The sequence below is a fragment of the Spermophilus citellus genome, assembly GCF_964194105.1.
Source record: "Spermophilus citellus genome assembly, chromosome: 9".
Lineage (NCBI taxonomy): Eukaryota > Metazoa > Chordata > Mammalia > Rodentia > Sciuridae > Spermophilus > Spermophilus citellus.
Window position 1 is genome coordinate 11347371 of NC_138191.1, and position 12773 is coordinate 11360143.

Consider the following 12773-nt stretch of genomic DNA (forward strand, 5'->3'; position numbering starts at 1 on the left):
GGTGTGCTTGACCTTGACAGCCAAGCGCATGGCGCGGAAAAATTGCCTAGTGAAGAACCTGGAGGCGGTAGAGACGCTGGGCTCCACGTCTACCATCTGCTCGGACAAGACGGGCACCCTCACCCAGAACCGCATGACCGTAGCCCACTTGTGGTTTGATTACAACGTGCATGAGGCTGACACCAATGAAAGACAGTTTGGTGACTAGTGGTATTGGTAGACCAGGCATGGAAGGATGGGGGCAGGTAATGAGTGAGCTCAGAGAATGTTGAGCTCAGACAAAGAGGAGAGAGCTTCAAGAGAGGGGAGCGGAGAGAAGGGGTGTATAGAGGAAAAGAAATGTCACTTTTGGGCAGTATTTGGGTACAGAACAGGATGTGAATAATTCCCCTGCTTTTAACTGTGCCCTGTTCACAGTTCTTTCCTTCTTTTTCTTTAGGGGAAACATTTGCCAAGGACTCTGATACTTGGATTATCTTGGCCCAAATCGCAGGCCTCTGTAATCGGGCAGACTTTAAAGCTCATCAAGAAACCCTGCCCATAGCTCAGGTGTCAAGCCTAAGGGGGAAGAGGTACCTCGGTGTCCAGGGTATCCCCTGCCCTCTCCGCCCCCAAATCTCTTTCTTAGCACTCTGTGATTTCCCCCAGACACCTGCCCGCCTGTCCCCACTCTGCCCCTCTCCCTGTGGCCTCAGGCCAGCCCCATGCCCAGGTGGCATGTTCCTGGGGTTGACTGTACCACCCGTCCTGGCAGCGGGAAACAACAGGGGATGCTTCTGAGTCAGCCCTCCTCAAGTTCATCGAGCAGTCCTACAGCTCCGTGAAGGAGATGAGAGAGAAGTACCCCAAAGTAGCAGAGATTCCCTTTAATTCTACCAACAAGTACCAGGTACAGAACCAACCAAGGTAGGAGAATGGTGGTGAAGGATGGGTGAGGGAGGCAAGCGGGGGGGGGGGGGGGGGGGAGCTTGGCCTTGGCCTTCCACTTCACCTCTGAGCAGTGGAACGGCTCAGGAGAACCAGCATCCCCATCAGAGGAAGTAGCAAAGGCTGCTGCTGGGTGAAAGTCACGTGGGAGTCACTCGTGGCTGTGACGTGGAAGTACCTGGGTCCGCTACGAGGTTTCCCACTGTAGACTAAGGTGGTGCTTGCAAGGTGTTGGGTTTCCTTAGCCATCCATCTTTCCATTCACTCCGTGACTGCTGCAGCATCAGGTAGGCCATCGCGTCCCCAATATTGTTGTGAAGTCTTTTATTCCCTGGGAACATTTTTATCGATTCTACAGGGAGAAGTAAACAATAGGAAAGGAAAGGCTGAGTGAGGGACAGTCACGGCACAAACAATAAAACCCATAGAGGGACAGGAAAGAGTATTTCTCTGCCAAGTGAGAATTCTGGCAGATGTTGAAGAGAAGGTTCCAGTAGAAAGCAGGGAACAGTGGGTGGCTTTACCATGATGCTAACTCTCCTAGTTGGGTCTGGATTCTATGTACACTATCCTGACTGGTTTGAAGGAACACGTTCCCCAACTCTCTGTACTGCCATAAAGCCCATTCGGGTGCGAAGAACCTGGAGGCGGAGAGATGAAATTCAGTTATGTCTTTCTGTCTTAAAAACATGCAAGTAGCTACCTACCCAGGAGGCTGGGACAGGAGGATCAAAAGTTCGAGGCCAACCTTGGCAACTCAATGAGACTGTCTCAAAATTTTAAAAATTTTAAAAGTTGAGGATATAGTTCTGTAGTAGAGTGTCCCTGGGTTCAACCTTCAATACCATAAATAAGTAAGTAAATAAATAATAATAGTAATAAAACAATACAATCTACATAGATTTTTAAAACCCAATTTATCTATATCTTCATATTGAACACTGATCAAATAAAAGTTATATAGATCCATATATTTCCCATCTTGACTGGTTTTCAGTCAGTGTAATAAAATAGGTCTCCCAGGCCCAAACTGCAAACATCATTTCCATTTTTTTTTTTCCTAGCATTTGATGGCCTCACTAACCAGACAGGAATTTTGTGGCTTGGCAGGACCTGAGTAAATCCTTTGGAAAGAATTAAGTATCTCTCCCTCCAATGTGATTCAAAATAAAATCAAAACCTATTCACAAACAATGTTGTGTGTTCAACAAATAGCGTTGTTCCCTAAAATGACTACTATTAGCTTCTTCTGAGATGCTGAATATCAAATTCAAATGGCAGGACGGTCCTCTGAGGTACACCCCATGTGACAAGCCAATTTTCTCTGGGAGGCTCTGAATTAGCTGTTTCACTTAGCTGACTCTAGTCTTTGCAAAGAACATCTTAGTCTGCTGGTCGTTTACAAAGCTTGGTTTCCTTCCCTCCCTGAGATGGAGATGATATGAAACAGACCATCTGCCCTGGTATTTCCAGCTTTCTCCCTTCATCTTCTCTATCTATAATCTTCTCTCAAGATGTGATTTTTGCCAGGTTTGGTGGTGCATGCCTAAAATCTCAGCGACTCGGGAGATTGAGGCAGGAGGATCAAAGGTTCAGGCCAACCTGGGCAACTTAGTGAGACCCTGTCTCAAAATGAAAAGTAAGGGGATGTAGCCTACCATGTGTGAGACCTAGATTCCATCTCTCACACCATGAAAGAAAGAAAAAAGAAATCAAAATAAAAAGGGCTTCAGGTACAGCTCAGTGGTAGAGGACCCCTGCTGAGAAAAAAAGAGTGATTTTTTTTTCTTTAATTATTTGTGACCAATTTACTAGCTTAAATAGGTCTTGCTCTCACCTCTGAACCTTTCAACTCATTCAACAAATATTTATTGCGCACTCGGAAAATTGAGCTTTTAAATCCTTTTATAGCTTTCTGCTTAAACACGGGTTTTCCTGTTAACTGCTTAAGCATATTTTGACAAGAACTGAGCAGTCTCGAACTGAACGGTTGTAACCACACTTTACACACTGGTTTCCCACCCTGCTTGTCCTTTGAGCGTGCAGTCTGGCCTCCCCCACACTCCCACAGTTCCTTTCAATGGGCTGACTTTGTTCCCAACAGGCAATATAGCAAGCATTTCCTATCACTCACAAGAGGAAACCCAGAGAGAGTTCCTTTTCATACATCAGAGATCAAGAGAAAATGCAAAATCTAAGCTGATCTTATGGGTCTCTCCTGGTTGCTATAATCTCCTCAGGTTCACCTCACGAATATGCCCCTTCTCTGCCCCACCTCACCCTACATCCCATCTCTAGTAGCCCCTCTCAGGGGACTTCTCACTTTTAGTTCAGCAGCCTCAGGACTAGGATGCCTAACCTAAAAATTTTCATAATTTAAAAATTTATTTTCTTATTGTTATTTTTTTTATGTGGGTTCATTTATTTTGTTTGATACTAGGGATTAAGCTAGGGCCGGCCTCTAGCATGCCAGGCGAGTGCTCTACCAGTGAACTCTATCCCCAGCCCTTTTTATTTTATTTTGAGACCAGGTCTTGCTAAATTGCCTAAGCTGGCTTCTAACTTGTGATGGTCCTGCCTCACTCTCCCTCGTAGCTGAGACAACAGACTCAAATGTTGTTCATAACTCTCTCTCATAAAAACTCATTGGAGCAGGCAAAGCAGAACCTTTTACATTTTATGGAAGGAACAAAGGTTTTGCAAGGTCAAGTAGGTTGACCTGGATTCATGAAGCTATTAATAAGGCATTCATGCTGGCCCTAGAACATAGGTCTTTGGACTCTTAGAAGTTTTCTGCCTACCTGGCTGTGTTTCTTTGATAGCTCTGCTATTTCTGCTCTTGAGCTATCCAATCAGCAAGGAATCAGGAAGAATGCAAAAGAGCCCTTCAGAGAGGTCCAGTCTAGCTGGACATGGTGGCACACACCTCTAATCTCAGCTACTCAGGAGGCAGGAGGATCACAAGTTCAAGGCCAGCCTGGGCAACTTAGTGAGACCCTGTGTAAAAGAGAGGGAACATCAGAGTCTTGCTGTAATGGAGATTCATGTACAAATAGTACTAGTGTGGGGGGTCCTGGAAAGGGCAGCTGGGCTCAATTTTGAGCCCAATTTGATGGGGGCAATGGGGGCCAAAGGAAATGTCATGTGAAACCAGTTGTGTGTGTGTGTGTATGTGTGTGTGTCTGTATGTATGTATATATATATTTTTTTAATTTTTAATTTTTAATTTTTTTAACCTTCTAAACCTTCCTCTTGGTTTTTGCCCTTGACCCTGGCTCTCTTCTCCTATCCCTTCTCTGCTTCCTCTCTCCTCCCTAGTTGTCCATCCACCTTCGGGAGGACAGCTCCCAGGCCCACGTACTGATGATGAAAGGTGCTCCTGAGAAGATCATGGAGTTGTGCTCTACTTTCTTCCTGAATGGCCAAGAGTACCCAATAGATGATGAAATGAGAACTGCTTTCCAAAAGGCCTACTTAGAACTGGGAGGCATGGGGGAACGTGTGCTGGGTGAGGCGCTGGGAGGACCCCCCTGGAAAGAATAGCATCGAGATGATTTTTCTGGAGTGAACAGGCTAGGATGTTGGGGTGTGTGGGAAAAGGGAAATAGAAAGATAACTACTGGTCTCCTGTCTCTCTCCAGGGTTCTGCTTCTGCAACCTGCCTAGCAGCTTCTCCAAGGGATTCCAATTTAATACAGATGAGATAAATTTTCCCATGGACACTTTGTGTTTTGTGGGGCTCATATCCATGATCGACCCTCCCCGGGCAGCTGTTCCACATGCTGTGAGCAAGTGTCGTAGTTCAGGGATTAAGGTAAATAAACACCTGCCCACTCCAGAAGACCATCACCTGTCACAAGTTGGAGCAGCTAGTAGAAAGCCTTGCACAGAATAGGTGTTTAATGATCTTGATTTAATTATAAGCTCTGCCTCCTGGAGCTTATCATTTTTGTTGTTGTTGTTTGAGGGGTGGGTGTGTGCTTGTTTTTTGAGACAGGATCTCACTGTTAACAGGCTGATTTGGAACTCATAGACTCAAGCGATCCTCTTGCCTCAGCCTCCCAAGTAGCTTGGACAACAGGCATGTACCATGCCCAGTTGAACTTCAGAGATTTTTAGTCTTAAGAGCTATGTAACACTAAGTTGCCTCTGTAGCTAGAATTCTATGTTACAATGAGCATTTAGAATCACCAGGAAAGCTTGACAAATCTAGGCCACGCCCAGACCTATTAAATTAGAAACTCTCAGGATGGATCCCAGGCACTAGGCATCTCTATTTTTAAAAATCTTTCTTCAGAACCCTAATGATGGGGAGGCTGAGGCAGAGGAGGATCATGAGCTCAAAGCCAGCCTCAGCAACTTAGCCAGGCCCTAAGCAACTCAGTGAGACCCTATCTCTAAATAAAATACTAAAAAGGGCTGGAGATGTGGCTCAGTGGTTGAGTACCCCTGAGTTCAATCCCTGGTACCAAAACAAAACAAAAACCCATTGAGCAGACAAGTTTCCAGCATGTGCTTCTCAAACTCATGTACATGTGAATCATTTAGGGGTTGTTTTGAAATGCAGATCTTATTTCATAGATTTAGAGCACCTGGACATTTTACATGTTAAACAAACTCCCCAAAGCTGCTGCTGGTCTGTAAACTGCACTAAGAGGAGCAAAGTGCTAGACGATGGGGTATAAATACACTTCTGGAATGGGTGGTAAGAGGGTGAGGCTAAGGGGGTTGGGAGTCTGGAGCAGGCAATAGTGAGATGAGATAATGAGAACTAGGGGGATTCAGTGGGTCTGACTCAGAGTAAGCAGCTGTCCTAACTGGTTTATGTCCAGGAGTAAAAGCCAGAAATGAAAATTAATTGGTCCAAGGATGAAACTCAGCTGCAAAACAAACCGAAGTGTTGAGAAGTCCTCTTTGGTCAGGGTGGGCCTTGGACTTCATATAGGATGACAGCAGTAGAATTCCTCTAATTCTGAAATGCTGTGTATCCCACATTTTCTGGCTCAAAGATTCACATACGCATTCACAGATTAGATATTTTCTGCTCATACCTTATGTTTTAGATCACATATTCTGGGTCCTAGACTTGGGGGAGGGCAGGTTAGCGTAGAGGGGCTGGAGGTATTTAAGATGGATTAAATGTTCTCTGTTGGAACTAGATTCATACTAGACCTCTGACTGTTGGCAGTTTTTCTAGGGGTCAGCTGGGGCCATGTTTATGTTCAATGACTTGTCGCTAGAGTGGGAACAAAAGAAAGGATGTGGGAAATTATTGTGAATGAATCACTATAAGGTTTCTGAGGTAGTAAGTTTTTTGCAGAGATAGCATTGTTATGGCACGTCTGCATGGAATAACCAGATTACCTTGCTATTCCCCCATGGTTCTATAAACTGTCATTTCATTGTAGAAGTTGGGGTTGATTTGAATTTTCTAAGCTTTGGGCTGGGTGCAATGGTGCATGCCTGTAATCCCAGCGACTCGGGAGGCTGAAGCAAAAGGATCACAAGTTGGAAGCTATCCTGGGCAATTTAGCAAAACTGTGTCTCAAAATAAAAAAATAAAAAAGGCTCTGGGGACGTGGCTCAGTGGTAAAACCCCTCTGGATTTAATTCCCATCCCAAAATAAATAGAAACAAAAAGAGCTGAGGCTGTAGCTGCATGGTAGAGCATCCTTGAGTTCAATCTACAATACAGGGAAAAAATTTCTAATTTTTTTAAATCCCATTTGTGATGAGATTCTTCAAACAAGAAATCACATTGTGGATGAAACAAACCTAAAATGTATCTCATCTGGGAGTTTACGGATCCTTTTAGCAAGAACAGTCACAATTGGGCTGACAGGTGAGGAGGCCCTAACAAGGAACACAGGGGTAACAGTCAGGATGTCTAGCAAATCAGGATGTTGTCACAGCCTGAGGCACTCAGTGCATGATGGTCTTCAAAACTCCCAGGGCTGGCTGTGAGCTGGCAGCTGAAGCAGGAGACCCCAGTGCTCTCTGGCCAATTGTTGGTCACAAATTTACAGGTCCCCACTGCAATTTCTTACTTTCTTCTGGACCCTAAACTGGCAGAATCATTGAGGAAATGAGCATCATCTTCCATATAGGAAAGTACAAGACATATGCATAGTGCTAACAGGGAGGACGACGTGGAATAAACACATGGGAGCTGGTTCTGAAAAGGTGCTGATGGCTGGGCTGATGGATGACACAGGGCTGTTCAAGAAAAGTGGTTGCATCATGTTCACATGATAGCAAAGTTTTGACAAGGAGATGATTCGGGGACTGAGTCTCCCAGGCTGCCTTGTGCTCACAACTTGAGAATAAATGTGATTTTTAAAAATTAAAAAATGCCAGGTACAGTGGCACATGCCTAGAATCCTAGCAACTTGGGAGGCTAAAGGCAGGAAGATCACAGGTTCAAAGCCAGCCTTGCCAACTTAGGAAGACCCTGTCTCAAAATTCAAAAAATGAAAAGGGGCTGTGGATGAAACTCAAAGGTAGAGTGTCCCTCAGTTCAATCCTCTGTACCACAAAAAAAAAAGAGAAAAAATTGAAAATGTTCTCATTAAATATCTGTATAGCAGGATCTGAGTAGTATGAACATTTGGCCCTTGCAAAGAACCTGGCCCCCTCTAAGAACTACAGCCAGGCTTTCAATGTTGTTGTGAGAGCCTCTGGTTTCCTTACCAACACTGGGTAGTTTTCCTCAGATAGATCTAATCTGAGGGAAGAGGGTAGAAGGAGAAGGAAGAGGCAGCTAGGGGGACTGAAGGGGAACATCAGAGATAGGGTCAGTACCAAGAAGTTAGAAATGAAATTCTTTCAGTACTGGATGAATTCCAGAAACTGCTAGATGAGCCATTTTCCCCAGAACTATGCCTCTGCTGTATGAATGTATCTCAGTGCTTGGTGGAATTGTGTCCCAGGAACTCACTCTTGGGGTGATTGACTTAGTATTACTATTTCTCAGGCCTGGAATGGAGGTGGTATTGTTGCAAGTTACTAAGAACAGTCCATTTAAAGGATCAAATGAGCTAGGTTCTAGGATTGTATGAGGATGCTATTACACCTTGTCCAACAGGTCTTGGGAGCCACTAGGAAGCTTGCAGGGCCCTGTAAGGTAGAATGGCATTACTAAGGGCTCCCTCTGAACCACATATAGAGAACAGACTTTTTTTTTTTTTTTTTTTTGGTGGTGGTGGGGGTGCTGGGGATTGAACCCAGGGCCTTGTGAATGTTAGGATATACCTCTACCAACTGAGGTATATCCCTAGCCCCCAAGGACGGACCTTTGTCCCAGGTCTCACCTGCTATCAGGCACTCCCACAGGCCAAGCCTGTGAGGATCCAGGGCCCTTCAACCCACCAGGATACTTGACATGGGTGGTCATGGGTTAAAGCTCAGTGCAATTGAACTGTGTGTGGTTACCACAGCCTCGTTAGCACTTTGTTGTCTTCTTCCGGGAAGTCAGGGGTGCCAATATGGAATGATGAGGGCTCACAAAGCCCTCCTCTTTGGGGGAATGCTTCTGCAAGTCTTATTTCCTTACTTTGAAAGCAAATAGACTGACCTCTGCAGGATCTCCATTCTTGAACGCGGTGGACGATTTAGTCAATCAGATGGTTTCTTCTTACCTCCCATGAGAGCTTGAAAACTTGTGTGCCTGGAAGGCTCTTGTGGTTCCCAGGTACCCATCATTCCTTCATTCCCCCAGTCCAGGGTTATTGGTTGATGGCCTACTATGTGCTGTGCATTGTGCCGGAGCAAAAAACTTAACAAGCGTTTTCCCCTCGCAGAGCTCTCAGTTCAGTGATGGAAAGAGAACACGTGATTATGTCATAGAAAAGTGAAAAGTGCTAAAATGTGGGAAAGAACAGAGTGCCACCAAACCACAGAGCATGGGCAAGTCATCTTTGGGTGGCAGTGGGACAGGACTAGGTACCAGGTAGCCAAAGGTGAGTTGAAACTCAGTGGCAGAGTGAGGTAGTGGGAGACTGAGAGAGGCAGGAGTGAGGACCTGAATGTACATGAAACTCTGCTAGGCAGGTGGGTTATTCCAGACATTCCTCTGTTACCACTTGTTCTATGTGTAGGTGTTCCTGTCTTGGTGCTTAAGGAAGCAGAGTAGCTTCTGCAGAAATTAAATGAAATTCTGAATATAGGTTTACACCCAAATCTCTGACTTATTCCTGGGAATTCTAGAACCTGAATCATCCTGTGTTTTATGGTCTGCTAGCCCTGACTTACTCCCAAGGGTTGAAGTCACAGAAGCAAGGTGTTTGGTCTATATAACAAGTTCTTGGGGGATGAGCTACTAAAACCCTTATTGAATGAAAGTAGAACACTGTTATTCCTGGGGGAGCCAGAAGAAGGATCCAGGGCTTCTCTAAAGATGATTCTGCTTCTCTTCCCTCCCCTCCCCAACCCAGGTGATCATGGTAACAGGAGATCATCCCATTACAGCCAAGGCCATTGCCAAGGGTGTGGGCATCATCTCAGAAGGTGCAGAGACAGCAGAGGACATTGCAGCCCGGCTTAACATCCCTGTCAGCCAGGTGGATACCAGGTGAGACCCCTTTGGAACTCAGATCTGCCCTCCATAATTTGCCCCACCCAGATCGATCCCACTTCCTAAAGTTCTTGAAGTCAATTTCAGTTGGTAGGATTGTGGGGTTTACACTTTACAAAGGAAAATATAATAAGAGAATGTGTCAGTGAGTTTTCAGAGGGATCAGGAAAAAGGAAAAAGAAGAAGAAGAAAGGAGAAATTGTCAGAAAGGGAGAGTGGATGGAATGTGTCATCTGGGAGATAGTGAATGCTGGCGACAAGTGAAGAGACTGGGCCAAAAGAATCGAGGCATTTCGAGGGAGGGTTGGTTAGAGGGCACCAGCCCCGTGGTGAATTTCCAACCCAGAACGAGCTTGTTGAAATCCTCTCCTGCAGGAATGTCACAGCCATAGTGGTCCATGGCGCAGACCTAAAGAACATGAACTCAGAACAGCTTGACAGGATCCTCCAGAACCACCCGGAGATCGTGTTTGCTCGGACCTCCCCTCAGCAGAAGCTCAACATTGTGGAGGGTTGTCAGAGGCTGGTAAGGAGCCCTGGAGCACCCTGCAGAAATCATGGGGGAAGAGCCCAACCCCAGACCAAGCAGGGGAACCTGTGGGCTGGGCTAGAGAAAAATTCCTTTAAGTAAATCCCCATACTGAACCTCCACAGTGGCCTTTGGATTGGGCTTAAATATCTCAAGGGAACAGAAAAGAGAGTGGCTGAGATGCCTCGATCAGGCATGAGTCCAAGAAGCCATGGGATTCTCATCTGTAATTCCAACTACTTGGGAGACTGAGGTGGGAGGAGTGAGTTTGAACCCTGCTTGGGCAACATAGCAAGATCCCCATTAAAAAAGGAAAAAAGAAAAAGAAATGAGGTGCTGAAATCAAACTGCACTTTGGGATTGGTCCTAGATCTAATACAGTAGAGTGTTCACTTCCTCTTTCTGGATTTCTCCAGGGAGCCATTGTGGCGGTGACAGGTGACGGGGTGAACGACTCCCCTGCGCTGAAGAAGGCTGACATTGGCATCGCCATGGGCATCTCTGGCTCTGACGTCTCTAAGCAGGCGGCCGACATGATCCTGCTGGATGACAACTTTGCCTCCATCGTCACAGGCGTGGAGGAGGGTGAGGAGGCAGGATGCCCAGGGTTGGAACTGACCCTTAGACTCAGATAGGTGTTGGTGTCTATGACCTCATTCCCTTTGCCCATCATCTCATCTCCATGCAAATAAATAATAAATAAATAAATAAAATCACTGTATGATAATAGTTTGCAAATTAGAGTCAGCTGATACTTAGAATGTCACTTTTTAAATGAGATTGGAATAAAGTCCAGATTTGCCAGGGAGACTGGGACTCTGGTATAGCAAAGTACTTTTTTTGTCCTATAGTTGGGATTCAAGTGTGTTTGCAGCAAGATGAGGCTGTACTCTTTTTACAATCTCCAGAAGGGTCCCCAAAAGAACTTCCTGTCTGAATGATGATGACACATCAAGAGGTTAGAGACTGGGGCTGGGGATGTGGCTCAAGCGGTAGCGCGCTCGCCTGGCATGCGTGCGGCCCGGGTTCGATCCTCAGCACCACATACCAACAAAGATGTTGTGTCCGCCGAGAACTAAAAAATAAATATTGAAAAAAAAAATTAAGAGGTTAGAGACTACCTATGAATTGACTTCATGAACCTAATTAAGCTCCCTCTTTCCCAGAGAAATCTAAAAAGAATGCCCCTTGGTGAAGTAGAGAACCCCGGAATGCTGAATCCCAGCCTCTGTGCTCTCTGCCTGAAGCTCTCTGACTAAAACATGATGATCCACATAATCATAGTGATTATCTTCTGGGTGCAATGACACGTCTGTAATCCTAGCTCCTCGGGAAGCTGAGGCAGAAGGATCACAAGTTAGAGACCCTGACTCAAATTTAAAAAAAAAAAATTAAAAGAGGGCTGGGGATATATCTCAGTGGTAAGCACCCCTGGGTTTAGTTCCCAGTCCTAAAAATAAACATAAAAAATACAGCAGAGAAGGATTACAATCTTTGACAGGTACTCAGAGAAGGACTCAGCAATCTTGCAAGGCAAGAGGAATAATGCTCAGAGGGATAAGGGGCACCCAAGGTCATAAGCTAGTTATGTCAGAAAATGAGACCCAAACCCAAGCCTGTCCCAGACTTGGGCTCTTTCCACTTTCGCCTTAGACCTTTAAAGTCTTTAATACTGGCATTCTCAGATATTCAGGATTAACTAGGCCCAACCCTGCTTAATTTTCAAAAATCAGATAACATCAACCATTTTGAATCCAAGAACAAAGAGTACATATTAAGGGCACGCAAATAAATCATGATTCTAATTAATAGTCACACAAGAACTCTGTGTAGTAGTGTATAACTGTAATCCCAACAATTTGGGAGGCTGAGGCAGGAGGATTGCAAATTGGAGACCAGCCTGGGAAATTTAGCCAAGACCCTGTTTCAAATTTTAAAAATAAGGACTGGGAATGTAGCTCAGTGGTAGAGTGGTCCTGAGTTCAATCTCAGGTATCACATCATGAAGAGTCATCTACGAAACCCACAGAAATACATAAGTAAATAAATAATCGTCACACAATTTAGAAAGGAAACTGGGACCACCAGGGTCTACTTTGAACTCCCAATCTTTTCACAGACCATAACACTTCTTTTAATGGTCTCTCTGAGCAGGAGCTGGTTAGGGGGAGGTCTGTCCTTTCTCTGTGCTTCTCACAGAGAGTTCACTGTCCCCCCCGCCCCAGGCCGCCTCATCTTTGACAACCTGAAGAAATCCATCGCGTACACCCTGACCAGCAACATCCCTGAGATCACCCCCTTCCTGCTGTTCATCATCCTCAGTGTTCCGCTGCCACTAGGGACAATCACCATCCTGTGCATTGACCTGGGCACTGATATGGTGAGGAGCCTGCTGGGATGCAGCTCTTGGAACTCTTGTGAGACAGATCAGGAGTAGAGAAAAACCCATGTCAAGTGAGGAGGGTGGAGATGGAGTTACTTGTGAGTCTCCTTTTGAACTTGGGGACCTGTCATTCCCATCCTCCAGGTCCCAGCTATCTCCTTGGCTTATGAGACAGCGGAAAGTGACATCATGAAGAGGCACCCACGGAACCCGAAGACTGATAATCTGGTGAACCACCGTCTCATTGGCATGGCTTATGGACAGATTGGTGAGCCCAAGGAGTTGAGGGGTGAACGGAGAGGGAGCAATTGCCTCTGCCTCGCCATCTGAGCCAGTCTGGGAGATGTGTTCTCTAGAAGGCC

The 12773-nt window shown here is 45.6% G+C and overlaps 1 protein-coding gene across 4 annotated transcripts in view; it reads left to right on the forward strand.

The window, feature by feature from the left end:
- The window catches only part of LOC308655983 (sodium/potassium-transporting ATPase subunit alpha-4), a 44617-nt gene that overhangs the window by 19408 nt on the left and 12436 nt on the right, over positions 1-12773 (forward strand). For 3 of the 4 annotated variants that reach the window (XM_081306521.1, XM_081306520.1, XM_081306522.1), the window contains 10 exons: positions 2-200; positions 440-549; positions 755-889; positions 4246-4435; positions 4569-4741; positions 9360-9496; positions 9875-10025; positions 10445-10613; positions 12254-12408; positions 12556-12679. In XM_081306521.1, the coding sequence (XP_081162647.1) occupies positions 2-200; positions 440-549; positions 755-889; positions 4246-4435; positions 4569-4741; positions 9360-9496; positions 9875-10025; positions 10445-10613; positions 12254-12408; positions 12556-12679 (1543 nt within the window). The other variant, XM_081306523.1, reaches the window with a different exon arrangement.